This window comes from Tamandua tetradactyla, chromosome 15 (genome assembly GCF_023851605.1).
Source record: "Tamandua tetradactyla isolate mTamTet1 chromosome 15, mTamTet1.pri, whole genome shotgun sequence".
Lineage (NCBI taxonomy): Eukaryota > Metazoa > Chordata > Mammalia > Pilosa > Myrmecophagidae > Tamandua > Tamandua tetradactyla.
Genome location: NC_135341.1, coordinates 87,266,513 through 87,285,251, shown reverse-complemented (window position 1 = coordinate 87,285,251; position 18,739 = coordinate 87,266,513). Strand labels below are relative to the sequence as shown.

The 18,739-nt window shown below is 33.7% G+C and overlaps 1 protein-coding gene across 3 annotated transcripts in view; it reads right to left on the bottom strand.

Annotated features, from left to right (window-relative positions):
* Window positions 1-18,739, bottom strand: part of U2SURP (U2 snRNP associated SURP domain containing) — a 45,505-nt gene that overhangs the window by 13,843 nt on the left and 12,923 nt on the right. The window contains exons 7-22 of one of the 3 annotated variants that reach the window (XM_077130318.1): window positions 15,001-15,068; window positions 13,860-13,954; window positions 13,741-13,776; window positions 13,564-13,646; window positions 12,432-12,597; window positions 12,011-12,222; window positions 11,021-11,064; window positions 7,798-7,902; window positions 7,069-7,135; window positions 6,805-6,968; window positions 5,291-5,453; window positions 4,808-4,887; window positions 3,785-3,872; window positions 2,761-2,883; window positions 1,319-1,475; window positions 593-688 (exon numbers count right to left, since the gene is read on the bottom strand). In XM_077130318.1, the coding sequence (XP_076986433.1) occupies window positions 593-688; window positions 1,319-1,475; window positions 2,761-2,883; window positions 3,785-3,872; window positions 4,808-4,887; window positions 5,291-5,453; window positions 6,805-6,968; window positions 7,069-7,135; window positions 7,798-7,902; window positions 11,021-11,064; window positions 12,011-12,222; window positions 12,432-12,597; window positions 13,564-13,646; window positions 13,741-13,776; window positions 13,860-13,954; window positions 15,001-15,068 (1,747 nt within the window). Of the gene's footprint in view, window positions 1-592; window positions 689-1,318; window positions 1,476-2,760; window positions 2,884-3,784; window positions 3,873-4,807; window positions 4,888-5,290; window positions 5,454-6,804; window positions 6,969-7,068; window positions 7,136-7,797; window positions 7,903-11,020; window positions 11,065-12,010; window positions 12,223-12,431; window positions 12,598-13,563; window positions 13,647-13,740; window positions 13,777-13,859; window positions 13,955-15,000; window positions 15,069-18,739 lie in introns of those variants that run through there. The other 2 variants (XM_077130319.1, XM_077130320.1) reach the window with 2 other exon arrangements.

The window sequence follows — 18,739 nt, the reverse complement described above, 5'->3', positions numbered from 1 at the left end:
TTGCTATTATTTTAATAGTCATTTCTATGTGCCAAAATCTATTTCTTTCCTCATACCTACTTTCTAATTTTATTCAAATGCATGAAATAATACTCTTGTCACCCTTATTTCTGTGTTGGATGGTAAGATTTATTTAATTAGAACCTACAAATATTAACAACTACAGATTTTAAGTATTAGGATACATGTCTGGATAAAGTAAGTATCAAAATCAGGCAGGTCCAAATTGCATCTAATAAGCCAAATGTTACGGTAGAGTCAAAGCTTGGTTTCTTTGAAACTGAACTCTAAGTAGATTTCCAAACTGGTACAGCTTCCAGTCTGTATTTTCTACTGAAATAAAAGCCTTAGCTTAAAAGATTTTTGGTGATTTCTGATTACTCATATAAGCTTCCAAAGTAAAGCATCTAAGAAAATTATAACGTTAATCATAATGAAAGTTTAGCCACTAAACATAAAATACACTAACAATGGGTCAACGTTCAAACATGATCTAAAACATAAAAGGAAAGTGGAGACACATGCACGCACATTATAATTATTAATCAGCACTTAATTTTTCAAATCTCATATTTATTATACTTTTGCTCACCCTGTGCTTCTAATTCAGATTCATCTACCGCCTCCCATTTTGATGGGGCAACTTTAAATATAGGTTCATTCTTCTTTGAGTCTTCAGTTGCATCCACTATTGGGGAAATAAGCACCATTAATACCAACTACTAGGGGATACCGCAAAGTCAAAGCAATGCATTCATGGGTATTCACTATATTAAAAAGTAGAATAAAATAAAAGCCAAAATACAGATTGGTAATGTTAAGCAATGGAGAAGTAGAGAAAAACCTTTAAATACTTCTACAGAATTATTGTTTAAATGGAATTCAGATACTGCTCAATATTTTAAGATATAATTCGAATGTATTTAAGATAGTGTGCACTTCCTATTTCCAAAACTGATTTTAGTCAGACAGCAAAACAGAAACCTATAAGTCAGGAAAACTAATAAAAATAGAACCAATAAAAGCAGTCACCTGGGATTATGAATATAATTGAGTACACAATTTAGCCTGATGAGAAAAGAGAAACCTGCTAATTACAAGAGGCTGATGGTCCAAACAATTCTACCCAGAAAGAAAACCTTTCTCTTGGTATTAGAAAATATGAAAAGCTAGAGATAAAAGACAGAAACGTTTAATAACTTGACACCTACTTAATCAGATTTTATAACCTTTTGCCATATCAACATGTGTAGAAGTTAGAGAGTTCCGATAATCAAGCTTATAGGCTGGATACAATCAGTATGCAATCTGAACTTACAAGGCACTCCATCGAGATCATCATCAAGGCTCTTTATAGGGACTCCATCGAGGTCATCAATGGGAGTAGCATCAATAGGAATTCCATCCACATCTTCGAGGGGTGCCCCATCAAGCTCTTCCTCAATAGGGGCACCATCAAGGTCATCTGGTACATCCTACAGAAACGTGCCCACTATCGTAACACTTTCCTTCACTTGCTAAAGTCCTATTGCTACAATCCAATCCAATACAAACCAACCAGCTGGGTACCCACATTTCCAAGTGCAATATGGGGACATTGGTAAGAATACATTTTATCATCCAGTACGTCAGAGAAGCAGTCATTTGTGCATTTATTTATCAACTATTTACCAAGTGCTTACTGGGGCCAGGTATCATATAGACACTTAGAAATAAACTAGCAAAAACGGGCTGGCACTACTTCCTGTCATAGAGCTTAGTAGAGTTCAATTAGATTATCAATCAGATAATCACAACAACATAAATATAACTGCTACAATGACAAGGTATACCACACTATTAGAACACATAATAAGTAGGTTTCACCTACAGAGGTCAGTGAAGAGTCCATTTAGGCTCTATGACATTCTGCTTAAGCTGAGATCTGAAGGATCTACGTAAACAGGAAAAGTTCCAGAAAGAGGTAACAACACACACAGAGGCCTATGGCAGGAGGAAACATGGTACATTTAAGAAACTGAAAAATGGAAAGTACGGCTGGAGCAGAGAGGAGAGCAATCTGTGGTGTATGACAAGGCTGGCCTTAAAGGCCATAAAAACAACTCTGTCTTTAACAAAGTAAATGTTTTGAGCAACAGGGAGACAAAACCAGATTTACATTTCAAATAAATTATCCTAGCTGTACTAAAAATGGACTGAAGGTGAATGAGAATAGATACCCAGAGACCAAGTAGGAGGTTCTTGCAGAGGTGAAAAAAGAAAGCTTAACTAGGATGGCAGAAATGAAGATGGAAAAGTGGAAGGATTCAAGAACTATTTAGGAGGAGGTAAAAAGCACATAATGGAGATGAAGACAATCTGCTACCATTGTGGTTCATCCTTTCATGCATATATTTACTTATATATAGGTATCTTTAATTTAACAAAATAAAATCAGGCTATATATATATATATATATATATATATATAGCTTTATTACTTGCTTTTTTTCTTACTAATATATCATAAACCTTTTCAGGTTATCAAATGAAAATCAATTATCAATTTTCACATAAAGACTTAAACAGAGAATCACTGTTAAATATAATTTCGATTCCTGGGCACCAGCAATTCTACCAACAAAAATCCACTATTTGGTGGTAAACAGGTTTGTCTGTTTTTACAACAAAATGTTACTTGCATCTCTTACATATCACACCTCTACAGCATCTCCCCCAAATGAATTTTTAAAACAATCAGACAAGTATACTTAGTGCCTACCTCTGTTTCCTTTTCTTCAATAATATTTACAAGTCCTAGGAAAATATTTTGTAGCTTGATCAAAAAGGGTTCTGGATAAATTGCCCAGTCTTCCCAGGCTCTAAAGCAGGTCATTACCCGTTGCTAAGTAGGAAATAAGACAATAAATTAACACTGCAGGGAAATATGTCTCAAACTTAAGTTCATGAGAACTACCATTACAATTCACTGAATCTTCCTTTAAACTGGAATTCTTATTAAAACTTGTATCACCACCATAATTTAAAGAAAATCAATGCCACCTTACATTAAAAGAAATCAAGTAACCTAAAAATAGATATAATGAAAAAGAAACAGTAATTGTTGTTCTTAACCTATACCATTAACTCCCTTACCACTACTGAAATACCTAAGATCACATTCTGGGAAACACGAGCATACAAAATTATGTAACTTGAAAATCAAAGTAGCCAAGTTTTGACCTGACGCTCTTATGGTCCGGTGAACTGAATTACTTTCTAATTCTGGTTAACACTTTCTCAGGCCCTTTTCTAAACTTTTCTGTAAGTTCTCACTTATCAAAATTTAAGGCAAAAAATAAATAAAATGGAGTTGTTTGAATGCCCTAACTGGTGGGGTCATGGGCATCTTCCCAAGCTAAAAAAATGCCCTAAACAAAACGTCTTCTAAACATGAATAACTTAGAACACATGTTCCCTAATCCAGTCAAACTGTATATTCCATTACAAAACAAGTGATCTTCTGAATGTATTCTGTTAAAACAGAAAGCTAGCATTTAAAACACTTAAATAAAATGAAAAATAAACAACAGACAAAATACCAATAGTCAATATAGTTTAACATGTCTAACATATTTTGACACCAATGGTAAAGTAATGAATTTTAAAACAGTATTTTCTAAAACATTCAAGTTTTAAAGTTATGTCTTTGTTTTGTCTGACGTTCCTTTCTAGTCCTCCAATGCTTTCCCCTTCCCACCACTATTTAAACCACTAGGATAAGAACATTAAAATAATGCACCTACCTTAAAGTTTTCAGACTGTAAATGGCCTTGAATTGTACGATAGGTAGCGTTGAGGTCTGAAAATATCTGACATAATTTTGTTTCAAAACTGAAATTCAAATAATATATTCTTTAAGCCAAATTTGTTTAAAAGTTCCTATCCACTATACTAGGTGAGTAAAAATTCCCCTAGACTTAAAATAGTTATAAAATAATCATGTTTTTAAAAAAGTCAACAAATAGGTGTTTACAACTTAAAATCCTAGTTGAATTCCTGCAAATTTCCCTAAAAGAGTTTTAAGAAAGTTTCCTTTATTATCAAAGAATTTTACATAAAGGATATTCAAGAATCATCAGCCCAACTTCTTTGTTGTATTAAAAAGAAAAGAAACTAGAAGCATTAGGTAACTTGTTCAAGGCAAAGAAACAAATGGCAGAGCAAAACTAACTAGGACACAGGCCTTCAAATTTCCTTTCAGAGCTCTAGACAAGACATAGCCAATTCCTAACTTACAGCTTCCCTGAGACTAAGGCATAAATTAAACAAAAAAGCACTCTGGGCAACCAAGGAAGAGTTATATATTAATCTAGTACACTAACGTAATTTCCTATTGCCTTGAAAAATACTAGCAATTAATAATGATGATCAGAAGAGAACACAGATCCCATACATAGCTGTTATTATGTCTCTGGTTTCTTCCTTTGTGTTTGCCATTATCTGTGTTCTTCTGGTTAATTTTTAAAAGATATGCAATAAAAACAAAGTTATTTTTAAACTCTACTTATTTATCCTACTGTCAATAATTAATCAAGAACTGGTATGAAATAGAAAATTTCAAAACACTCTAATAATTTAGCTTGCAGTAGTCCAGTTAAATGAATGTACATTCTTTTGAAAATCCCACAAACCAAGAAGAAATTCAAATTACTTCTTATTACTGGGGCAGGGGGTGGGTATTAATTAACAAAACAACCCTCCTTTCCTAAACTATTCATTCTTAGGTATTTTATTTCAGGGGTATCAGCTTAAATGGTCATACTTACAATTTTCTATAATACGAGGCATTGGCAACTTTGGCTGAAGAATTGTACAAAACATCAGAAACCAGATATAATCTGGCAATCTGTAATACCAAAAGATAACACAAAACCAATTAAAAAATGGCTAGGAAGTATATTTAGCAAATCAATACAGATCTAGAAAAAAACTGTATTGTCAGTTCTTGGAATAAGTGGCATAAGTCTGCCCTTTAGCTATATTTTAGTAATATCTAATAATTAGAAGCGTTAAGAAAAGTCAGCAGTACTGCAAACCATGGTTTTAGCAGGGATAAATTTGTAGCCCATTTCTATTTCAACCTGTTGATAACCTGTGTGTCAATGAACTTAAGTTTCCTAGACAGAAGGATAAGACAGCATAGGAAAGATTTCCTCAGTCAAGTCAACAAATTCCAATCCAAAATTAAGTCAACTATCATCTCCATGACTTTCCTTTTAAATGTTTATAAAGGAAAATCATTCTCATACCTTTTTAGGAAGAGGTGTCTTTAAGATGGACAGTGACTCCGTAATGCAGTCCACTATTTCTTCTGCAGCTTCAGCATTATTAAGACAGAAAACCATTGCATCTCCAATATCATTTTTCCTTGGAGTTAATCCCCGCAATATTTCTTCTAATTTGTCCCTCTGTCTGAATACAATTTTTTAACTTATGAATATTTACAGAAAAAAATGTCAAATGCTATTATATCTTCTGCTTATGAACTAATTTCCTTACTCAGATAAAATAATTCTCAATTATATTAAGTCTGATTTGTGTTACATATCCTAAAACTGTTACAATATTTTTGCAGAAGTTATATGGGGAAAAATGATCCAAAAATAACTCTTCCTGGAATTAATAAACAATACTAGTGATTTTCAGCTTATAAATGAAGAAAATTTAAAATAATGGGCACTGTTTCAAGAGTCTCTGAGAGTGCCCCAATCCTATCATCCCATTACACTGAAGAGCCTTCATGTTTTTTTTACTTTCCTTCTTTGAAGGAAGTGTGTCTATTCTTTAAGGACTTCAATACAGGATGAGGGCAAGCTAAAACAGAGGTTAGTCAACTTTTTCTGTAAAGGGCAGAAAGTAAATATTTTAGGCTTTGCAAGGTCAAAATATTTTATGGTCTCTGTGATAACTACTCAACTCTGCTGTTTTAGTGCCAAAACAGCAATAGACCATATGGAAAGGAATGAATGGGCCATGGCTATGTTCCAGTAAAACCTTATTTACAAAAAGAGGCAATAGTTAAATTTGGCCTCTGTGGGCTGAATTTGCAAACCCTAGACTAAAGGAGTAAAAAAACATGTCTTCAGAAACAAACACACTCTCAAACAATTACCATAGTCCTCCACTAGCAAATGTTCCCACAAACAATGCACCCAATATAAGTATTAAGATTTACAGACTATACAGCTAAGTATCTGCTAAAAATCTGTCAGCCTTTTTTTCCCCATGTGGTATACAGGACTTCCCCCGAACTTTAATAGTTAAATTCGTTTCTGCTTCTTAAAACAGGCTAACTCTGTACTGTATAGTTTCCACTGAGAACAATATAAGATACTTCCATAGTGGTCATCTAACAGCTCACCACACCACGGCAAACTAGAGAAAGGCTTGCATAGCCAACCATCTGATGTCACCAGTCACAGAGTAACTGTTCCTCTTTATGTTGCATTCAGAGAGGCAAGAATTCTAAGGGTTCCTAGACAATTCCTGGAAGAATTGGAAATATTCCAGAACTAGAGAAAGAAGTTAACCATGCTAAAGAGATCATCACTAATTTCATCAAGAAGTATCTGAGGTCAATTCCATATACACAGCTATATTAGCCAAGATGACTTCAAAAAGACAAGGCACATGATAAAAAATGTTACTATTTTAAACATTCACAAGTGAAAACCCATTTTATTTTAGAGTTAACATCTAAGCAAGACCACTGTTAAGAATAAACACATTTGTGAATTTATCTCAGAAAAGAAAAACATCTTACTCTTCCTTAAGTGCTCCCTTTTTACTAGGCTCCTCTACAAAAGCTTCTGTTTCTTGCTCTTCTGACATGCCATGCAGGTATGGATTTAACGGTGGTGGCCTCCAAAAGGATCCATTTTTGAACATACGAAAATCTTCAGTCCGCCACTTAGTTGGAGAATCTCCCTATTAAAAGCCCAGAAAGGGGGGGGGGGAAGCCCAGAGAGGTTAGAAAGGTCTAACACAACTGGAAATCAAACTTAACAAAGTAATCGATTTTACTTGCCTGCAGAATCGAATAAAGTTTCCACCTATAGTAAACATGGGCTGGTGTCTGGTTTTCAAATAAGAACCTAAAAGCAAAAAAAAGAAAAACACATTAAACAGCACATTCTTTAATGAAGAGCTATCCTCAAGTAAACACACACAACTGTGAAATGCTATATATCTATTTAGTTTTAAATAAAACTGAAAGCAAAGACTACTGAAGAGAAATCCTCACCTACTACTACCTGGCACACCAACCACCACCCCTCCCAGGCCCCAACTGCCTTAATACTCAAAAGGGCATCATTCACCTTGCTGAGTCTTAGAATCACTTTTAATGAAAACTTGTATCAGATATTCTGGCAATGGATCTTCCCAACATACAATTTCAAAAGCAGTAATTTTAAACCACTTAAGTAAAAAGTGTTAATTTCTTAGATACCATATCACTTCATTAGATAAGCAATTTCTTTTGAATCTCACTTATTCTATTATATCTCATTTATAAAAGACTCTTTCATTGAAAAACATAATAAAAAATATTTCTGTCCTAGAGTGCTAAAAACAATGCTATTTAGCTAATTAAATCAAAATCCAATGGAAAGTAAGCCCAAGCACATTCTAGTCAAATTACTGAAACTGCTTTCTCATCCCATTACAAAAAAAATAATCCCATACTTTTAGAACTTTATCTTGGAAATACTTTTTAATTCCAAAAATAAGTTAAAAGGAGTTTTAAAAAGCATACCTGAACATAGGATTGTTGATTTCTCTGTTCATAATCATAGCTTCAAACATTGGCCCTTCACGTACAACAAATTCTATCATTCGATGTATCAGGGCGAGCAAATTCCTACAACAACAACACAGTTAAAGAAAATGGATTCAGACCTACCACTATATAAAACTACACTTGATCTAAGTTACTACAATTGTGCAGGAAAAGATTATGCTGCTGACTAGTACAGAATTTTATACCAAACAAAGTAATCTGGAGCATATGTTAAGCCTTGTGCATTAAGAGGGAATGGGTTGGTGGGGGTACGGGAATGGAAGGGGGAGGAAAGGGGAAAAGAGGGTGGGAAACCACAACACAGCCTCATAGTAATAAAGACTTAATTCTCTTAAATGCCACTTAAATTTATTTTCCAATTGCAAAACACTGCATTATGAATCACAACTAATGGGGAAAGCTGCAAATACATAAAATCAGTAACTTAGACCTTAGATGTTCTCGTAAGTCATCTACAAACTTACACACTATCTGTTTTAAAAGAAATTAATCCTAAACCAACAACTTTGTAGTGGTAGTGAAATGTTATAACCATAACTATATTTTTTAAAAATACAAAACTATTTAGCAAGCTTAAGGCCTAATTTAATAAAATATCCATCCAACTCCTGTGCTTTTCTGGTACAAATAAACCAGATGGAGTTTTTATTGAATCTGACCTTGAAGGAGGCAACATCCCTTTGGACCACACTTCAAACTAGTTCACACAATTCATGAAGTATATAATTCTGCCTGTATATTAGGAGTCAATGAAGCAATTACAGTGCCAAAATCTCATGGAGTCCTACTCTGTCCAAAATATTGCAAATTGGACATGGTGGGATGCCTTTCCATTTTCAATAACAATTATGTTCTAATATTCAAGCCAAAAATAAATACATGTGAGTAACTTTTTAAGTCTGGTCATTTTATTGATTGGGTTTACAGAAAGCCTATATCTCAAAAATCTCAAGTTGGGTCCTAAAATCATGTGATACCTTATTACACTACAAATGCAATTTTAGAATTTGATTATGGTTGTCAGGCAAAAATGACTCAGCTTTATAATAAGCTGCTTTTGATTTGTCATTTCACTAGTCTCCCAGAATAAAGAGTTGGCAAATAACAGTTGGGAAAAGCAAAAGGATACTGGCTCTTGATACAAGGCACACACTAAATTATACCTTTAGCATTCCCAGCTCAAATTCAGTTCATATAACTGCTAAAATAGAAATATATAGAGTTGTAGACAAAGACAGATTTTTTTTGGCCCTAAAATGCCCTGCTTCATGAAGCACATGAACAACAAAATAATTTATCTCAAGGTGATTTTGATCATTTCCTCTGTTTTCAGACAAACCTACGTAAGTGGACACTAAAATCTCTCACAGTAAAAAAAATTAATTTAAGCCTAAAGGCGGCCAAAAAATAGTATGAAGGTTTTAATCTTTACAAAAGGGAAATTACACATTTAAAACTATTACTTCAACCTCAAATTGTTAAAACAAAGACCAAAAGCATCACTTAATTTTTAATCTAAAAATTATTTTTTGTTCCCAAAACTATTCATTGCTCTGCAAACATGCAGTTCTAGAAATCCAAATGAGAATAGTCTCAGCATCCATATTATTTAAAGGAAAGGAGATCATGTAAAGTTATGATTCAGTTCCAAAGCTCTCATTGGTATGAACCAATTTAAAGCTAAGGGAAATTTTCTGTAATTATTATGATATATAAAACCAATTACTAGATGGACAAATGCTATACATCCAGAAACTTGCATGAAGTAAGTCAAAAGCAACTTGACTTCAACATCAACTTTCAAGATAGATGAAAAATGGTTTATCAGATTTAAAACAAAGGACTCATACTAATGATGATCAAAACTTCAGCAAAATGTTACTCAACTAAAATTTTGTTTAGAAATAAGCTGAGCCACATGTAAAGATATTACTGGACATATGCTTTTTGAATACTCAAAAATACTTTCCTCTCAATGCTTTATCAGTGGAAAAAAAACTCCCACTATAGTTTTAAACAGGCTTGTAACGCTGATAAAATCTATTTTTAGAAAATTTAAAATTTAAATGTTTCATATGATTACTTAAAATCAAAATCTGACAATTAACTGTTGCTAACTTGAATTATTAAAGAACTGTAATCACACCTTTTCCCTAATAATTTCTTATTTAAAAAAATGTGTATAATTTCTTATTTAAAAAAATGGTGACTTTTATATCAGAATGAAACAGTGTAGTACAAAAAGATGATATAGTTTAAAGTGCATTATTTTAAATTGGTAATTATCTTATTCTGGGCAACAACAACAAAAAAAATTGTCTCTCAGTTATAATAAAACCACATTTATTGGAGTCGATCGTACCAATGTCTGGTCAAAAACTGTATACTTTCCCAATCCATCCCATGATGTTTTCCTGGTCCCCCGCTGCCGCAGACAGTTCAGCTGGTGTTGCTCACCAAGGCCAATGTCAAAGAGAATTTGGTATTCTTTTGTGTTCATTTATTATTCAACCAGTGTTGTGTTCCTGTGTTTGGGAAAAGGCTTAGCTTGACTGAGCAAGAGCATACCTAGAGCACAAATTCCTCCACTTTATCATTATGTTGAAAAAGAAAAAGAGAAAGGAAAATAAAAGAATTCCAAACATGTTTGTTGTGATGAAAAAACTTTCTAGTATGTTCAGTGTTCATGAAAATAATAGGAATTTCTTCATAAAATCAATTAGGAAAAAAAAGCAAAAGCTATTTCTTCAGTAAGGAAAACTCAAACCAAGGTTGTATATTAAATGTGGCTAATTCAGGCATCAAGAAAAAATAACAACAGCTTGGGTCAAGTTGTAACACTATCTAGAATTTATGATATATTTAAAACACCTATTTTCCCATCACAATAGTCTACTATTATTTTACTAAAAATTCCAGATTAAATCTATTAAACATAGTCTAACTACTAAAGCTACAAAATTCCCTACGCTGATAACAACAAAAACAAAAAAGATAATGACACAAAATTGCAAATTATACTGGTTAGTTAAATTCCACACATCCCCCCAAAAAAGTACTGGGAAGGAACCATTGCTCAGTCAAGATACTACCTTTTCCTCAACACCACTTTTTTTTAAATTCAGAAGGGGATATTGTCTATATTTAGATCAGTAATAATAAAGAAAAAAACATGTACCTTTCTGTTGGGATAACCACTTTGACTATGGCTTGCGACAGAGTCTGTATATGAAGTCACATCAGATAATAAACATAGAATATGTGAGTATTGTTAACAAGTAACAAGCAAAAATATACATATGCATTGAAAATACTACACATCTAATCACAAGTTTTGCAGGCAATCACTGCATTTGAAGTAATTATACACTAAGCAATTACATATATGCAAATGGATGTGTCCAGTGAACAATAACTGTTCACCAAATGCAAAGATTCAGAACATTCCTGCCAGAATGCACATCAATGCACTGAAATAGGTACTACACTGAGAATTATCAGATAAAGATTTTAATTTGTGAAATAAATTAACTGTTTGTCTCTGACCATACAGTTTTGCTACTTTGTTCCCAAGCCTTTAAAACCAGCCCTGTCATTTTAAGTGTAATTAATTCATAATAGAACCAACAAATTCTTACAACTTGAAATTAAGTTGGTTTATGTTTAATAAAAATAAATACTCACCCTTTGCTTTTACTAGAGTAGTTAACTGTTTTTTAAAAACCACATATGCTCTCAAATATTCTAATACCTCAGACCTTGAGGACTAAGTTAGCTAGCTGCCATCCAAACAGTTTAACTATTTAGGTCATACTAATCGAAAAGTTAGATCATTCTAATTGAAAAGTCCCATAACCAAATATAAAGTATCACTTTCTCAGAACAAAGTAAATTTAGATACTGCACTTAATCATACCTGGATATAATACTGGACAAAGGAAAAAAACTTAACAAGTGGTCAAAAAAGGAATGATAGCCACAAATACAAATATGACCTATTATTTAAATATAGGGTTTCCATGGGCTAAGGCAGGGAACACATCTATTTATTTAAAAGTTGCCAAACAGAATTACACACACATTTTCTATAAAATTGTTGAAAAGAAATACTACCACAGATTTAGTATTTACAAATTAGATGCGTCCCTATGTACACTTTTTAAATTACCTTCTCAAAATCCTCCTTGTTTTTGGGTGGCGGTAACATGGGAGCATTGGGGTTCTTTAGTCGCTCTCTAGGCTGCGCATTAAAAGGCAGTCCTGACGGAGGCGGGGGAAGCGTGTGCTCCATCATGGAAGGCGGAATGTATATTGGATGTGGGGGAATAGGTACAGCTTTACCCCAACCTAATTTCATTTCAAAGGACATAATCATCTTTCCTACAAGAAAAGAAGCGTCATTTTACAACTCTCAAAAGAAAAGAAAAGATTTCTGGTGACTTAATTTTCATTTTCATCCTTTGCGTTTCCAGCCCACGTTTTCCCTAGTGTTTTATAAATACTTTTAAGAAAAAATACATATATATTTAAATACTTTTAAGAAACAAAAAAAGGGCTGAATTCTTTAAACAGATAATAAATAAAATTACCATTTAAATTTTTTAAAGCTCTTTCAGCATCTCTCCTATTCATAAAGGCCACAAAACCACAATTTCTCTCTCTTGCTCTTTCTTCATCAGTTCTAGGCCACATAATTTTGACACTAGCTAATGGTCCAAATCTTCCAAATTCTTGGCATAGCATTTCTTCATTCATCTATAAAAAAGAAAAGGTTTGTTGGTATGTGCAAAAAAAAAAAATGTACAGAAAACAAAGCATTTTTTTGTAAAATGAACAGAAGCATTAATGCTACAATTTTCCATTCAAGTATAAGGAACTCCTTACAGGTAAAATTCTGCCCTAATGGGGCATTCACAAATCTTGTTTTACTTACAAAGGTGACCAGGGATAAGGTGGCCAAGTGGCTGGAGAAATCAAAAGCAAACTTTCACCTTCGCCATTCCTGGACCTAAATAAGCTGGTTCTCTAATAGGGACCTACTTAGGGACTTAGCAACATTCTTTAGGCAGGAGTCCTTAGCACATTAAAGTTAAGCAAATACTTTTGGAAATAAAAGGAAAAAAGGGGACCTAACTGGTTTCTCTTTTTCCAGCAGCCAACTCTCACAGTAGTCAAATGAAGAGAAAACAGAACATGGCACACATTCAATAAAGGCTCAAAATAAAGGCAATTTTTAAAAAGAGCAAAACATATGTAACAAACACTGTATCTGCTTAACACAACTGGCAACACTACAGGAGGAAAGAAATTAATTAAAATATAAAAGACAAAAACCACAAATACTAGAGTTTGCTATTCTGAGCAGAAAAAATAGAGGAACCCATAAGGAAGCAAGCTGCACACCAGAAAGTGGTAAATAATTATTCTCTGGCATCAGTCAGATTATGACTTGATAACTACAAGTATAATAAAATCAGCATCTAGAAAAACATGTCAAATTCAGAATACAGTCCAGTTACTGAAAAAAGAAGCAAACCTTTAAGAATTTATAGCAAAATAATCTGGCCCATACCAGTAAATTTGAAGTTTATAATAATTTTAGGACCTATTTAGTTCCACCAAATATTCCAACTTCAGATACTTGACTTTATTTATTGATTGCTGAAGCAGTTTTCTTCCAAAAGGAAATATGAGCCAATGTTCACCCTACATTTTTATTACCTGTGGATTAATATTTCCAAGGTATAAATTAGTAGTACTTGGATCTCCTACATCGTGTGAGCCAGGTGCATAATCATCAAGAACTAGGATAAAGAGAGAGAGAAAAAATATTATAATTGGCAAAATACAAAGTCTGGAAAATTTCTATTAACTAAAAAAATAAAAAAACTGTATTACCACCAGATGATCTATTTCTTCTTGATGGCGCATCCACTTTAAGAGAGGGAAACGAAAACAATTCTTAGTTTGCAGAATAATTAACCTCAAATATAAATATTAAAATAAATGTCACTTACTAGAACGACGCTGACCGTCAGAATCTGACTGAGGTGGCTCAAATCGGCTTAACCTGCCTTTAGTTTTATGTCTCTCATCACGCTCTTCTTGAATTCTGTTGAAAATATTTAAAATCACTTATAGTGAGCCAAAGTTTGCTTATTTACACTCAGTAAGAAAAGAACTTCTCGAGGTGCCATTTCTAAATCACTTAAGATATTTGTGAGTAATCAAAGAAATGATGATCATGCATCTATGTGATGATGTTAAGAATTAATGATTGCATATGTAGAATGGTATGATCTCTAAATGTTGGGTTAATTTCTTTTTTTCCGTTAATTAAAAAAAAAAAAAAGAGAAGGGATAATTGGAGCTGAAGGGATACAGACTGTACAACAGGACTGGATATAAAAACTCAGAAATGGACAGCACAATACTACCCAATTGTAATGCAATTATGTTAAAACACTGAATGAAGCTGCATGTGAGGTATAGGTTTTTTGTTTTTGTTTTTTTTTTCTTTCTATTATTATTTTAATTCTTATTCTGTTGTCTTTTTATTTCTTTTTGTAAATCGATGCAAATGTACTAAGAAATGATGAATATGCAACTATGTGATGTTATTAAGAATTACTGATTGTACATGTAGATTCGAATGATTTCTAATTGTTTTGTTAATTCTTTTTTTAATTAATAAAAAAAAAAAAAAGATATTTGTGAGTAATCAAATGCCAGTACTGACAACCTAGATTACATAATCCCTCAGCTCTAACAGAGCCAGGAATAAATTTCTGATATATCATACTAACAATAGAATACAAAGCTCACTTTTAAGCTGAGAAAGAAATTCTGAGAAAAAAGTTAAAAACACTGATTTTGTTGTTTCTTAGGTAAGCCTTCCCCAAGTAAGTACATTGTTTCCACTGCAAACAGGACTCCAGATATTAGATAAATCAATGAAAGTGAATTCATGTAATGAGAGCATTTAGGCACTGGACTAAATGTTAATTCATTTTCAAAACATACCTCACAAAACATCACAATATCTAAAACAACCTCATAGTAAAGGTGGTAATAAACTGGTGTACTAAGTTCTTCAATTCTGCATCTATATCAGCTCAGTATTCCTAAGAGAGTTATTTTCCATGCAATAAAACTTACTGTTTTAATTCTTCTTTGAAGAGTTCCAAATTGCTTTTTTTCTTTTCCTTCTCCCCTTTCTTCAGTGGCTATGAAGTATATGACAAATTAGTTCAAACAAAAGAAAGTTAAATAAAACTAACTTCCATAATTAGAAAATTTTATATCATTTTAATGTCATTTACATATTCTAACTATTTTAATTTAAAAGAAAAGGATGGTTCTGTTATCACAACGTCCTTTTGTACTTCTTCAAGTTAATAACTGAGGGTGGTGTGATCGTGGCTCAGTGGCAGAATTCTCACCTGCCATGCCGGAGACCCGGGTTCGATTCCCGGTGCCTGCCCATGCAAAAAAATAAAAAAATAAAACAATTGATGCTTTCTTTAAAACGACAGTCAGTAGTCTTAAAGAAAAGGAACCATTAACTTTATCCCCCAAAGTGTACATTACTTAGGCCTGAACTGGGAGAGGAGGGGCAATATTAACGAGTATAAAGTAACTGAACTGCCACGTAAAGTAATGTCATATACAAATACGAAAAGTATGACTCTACAAAGCAATCACCTTAAGAAGATACGAATTACTAAAATAATCTGACACGTTTGAAACCCCTCTTTTAAAATTACTTTCAGAGCATCAATGCAGTTCAATGGGGAAAAGAATAGTCTTTCAGCACTGTTGGGATAACTGAATGACCACACAAAAAAAGTATGAAGTTGGACTCCTATCTCTCATGATATACAAAAATTAACTCAAAATGAATCATAAAACTAAATGTAGGAGCTGAAACCACAAACCTCTTAGAAGAAAAAAGGTAAATCTTCATGATCTTGAATTAGACAATGGTATTTTTAACACCAAAAGCATACATAACAAGAAAAAAATAGATAAATTGTATTTCATCAAATTAAAAACTTGTGGGCTTCAAAATAAAGAAAATGAAAAGAGAATGGGAGAAAGTTAAGAGGAGGTTTAGATTTCCTACTTGGGAAGGGTGTGTTTATTGGTTTTCTTTCTCTTGGGAACAATGAAATTATCTAAAATTGAGAATGTTGATGGACTGTGAACTTGGGGCCGTCTACTTGACACCTGATGAATGCAGGTGGCTGAAGGATGCACTGACGGAGAAGGAGACTGGCGAAAGATGGTGTATACTTAGAACAAAGGTTGTGCTGCTACAAAAAGGAACAATGTCGTGAGGCATGCAACGATGTGAATGAACATGTGAGACATTTGGTGAGAAAAAATAAGCCAGAAACAAAAGAACAACAATGGTTTGGTCACCTTTAGAAAATGCTTGTAAGAAAATACGGGCCTAGATTTTAAGCTTTTAGAGCAGACACATTAAGTTGGGAGTGGTGATTAATATTTCTGGATTTTAAGAGGCTGTTTTATATATAACCTGATACTTAGAGATAAGAACAAAGCTGAACAGGTTGGAGTTAAAGCAATTCAGACACAGGGGTAAAGAAGACAGTGTCTGTATTTTGGAACCACACATACTCTTTGACCAATGGAAGAAAGGTTTATTTGATCTGGAACTGAAATTTTCTGTAGTGCATAATCAAATTCAATTTATCTGTATAACTCATTTGAACAATTGAAGCACAGAGAGCACACAATAATCAAGAGGTCCTTTAATCCTGTACAGATCATTGTAATGCCTGGATACATCCCAGAGTACATTAATCAAAAAGTATTGGCAACGTCCCCTGATGGATGTTCATATGGAACTATGAAACCTTATCATCGGGGAAGCCCCTGATACTGTGTCAAATTTAGGGACACCCAAATCAATAGGCCATGCCCTCCATCATGAGGCTTACGTAAGCTCTTGTGAAGCTTACGTAGGTAGCATAGAAGCTCAGACTACCTATAGGCATGCCTAAGAGTTACTTAAGGGGGACCTCTTTTGTTGCTCAGATGTGGCCTCAGTCTCTCTAAGCCCAACTGTGCAAGTGAAATCGTTGCCCTCCCCCCATGTGGGACAAGACAACCAGGGGTGAAAGTCTCCCCAGCGACGTGGGAGAGGACTCCCAAGGATGAATCCAGACCTGGCACTATGGGATCAACAATTATATCCTGACCAAAAGGGGGAAAAGAAGTGTAATTAATAAAGTATCCATGGCAGAGAGAGTTCAAATAGAGTTGAGAGGCTACTCTGGAGGTTGCTCTTACACAAGCTTCAGGTAGACCTTGCTACTTATCATAACCTGCCAAACCCCAACCAGGACCATTCCAGCAAATCCTAAAGAACACCCAGGGCAAAATAAAAGATTCCACAAGAGTTTCAGGTACTTGAGTAACTTTCCAGAAACCTACAACCTGCAGAGGGGTCCCTGATTCAGGTAAGTCCTGAAACATAGCCCAGCCTCTCCAGAACATCAGAGAGTTCCATCTCCCTACCCCATATTAGTGACAGACCCTTCCAATATCTAAAATTTAGAATTGCCATAGCCCAAACAACCCTAAAGAGAGGTATGGAAAAATCAAAGATGATGGTGGAGTTATACATAGAAGACAGGATTTAACAAATGAATATGAATGCTGAATCATTAAACTGATACCTCTTTTAGTCTTCAGTACCTTAGAGCAGCTAGAAATAAAAACCTAAAATTGTGAAACTGTAACCCAGGTCAAAGTCTGAAATACATTCTACAACTAATTGTGGTGCTGTGCTTTGAAATTTATAGCTTTTTTGTATATATGCTATTGTTCACAAAAAAAGAAGGAAAAAAAGTCAATTGTGATGATAAGAAAATATTTAAGCTCTCTAGCCCTCTATATTCTGGAGCAGCTAGAAGGAAAAATATGAAAGGACTGTATAGTAGCCCATGACAAACTCTGGGATCTGTCCTGTAACCACTTGTTGAAGAGCGCTTTGAAAACTACTGCTTTTTTATTTCTTTGCTTTGTATATATGTTATACTATACAATAAAAAAAAAGTAAAAAAAAAAAAAAGAGAGAGAATGGGGGAAAACATTCACAAATAATCTACCTAATAAGAAGGCTTACATGTAGAATACATAAAATATTCTTAAAGCTAACAACTGAGAGACAAATGGATGATAAATACACGAAAAAATACTCAACATCATGAGTCACAGGGGAATGCAAATCAAAACCACAGTAGATAAAACTTCACATTCACTAAGATGAATAAATTTCTTTAAAAACAGACAATAACAAGTATTGGCAAGGATATGAAACAACTAGAACACTTATATATTGCTGGTGGATGATAAAACAGAAAAACCAGTTTGGAAAACAGTTTGGCAGTTCCTCAAAAGGTTAAACAGGGTTGCCATATGATCCACCAATTCTACTCCTTGGTAAAAGAAACTTAAATCCACATAAAAAGATGCACATGAATGTTCATAGCAGCATTATTCACAACAGCCAAAAAGTGGAAACAACCCAAACTTCCATCAAGTGATTAATGGATAAACAAAACATTGAGAAAGCCATAAAAACGAATAAAGTACTGATACATGCTACAACTTGGATGAACCTTGAAAACATATTGCTAAGTGAAAGAAGCCAGAAACAAAAGGCCACACCTTGTATGATTCCACCTGTATGAAATATCCAAAATAGGCAAATCCATAGAGACAGAAAGTAGATTAGTAGTTGCCAGAGGCTGGAGATAAGAGGGGAATAAAGAATGGCTACTAATGGGTATAAAGTTTCTTTCTGAAGTGAGGAAAATATTCTGAAATTAGACAATGGTGACTGTTGAAAAATAAGTGAATATAC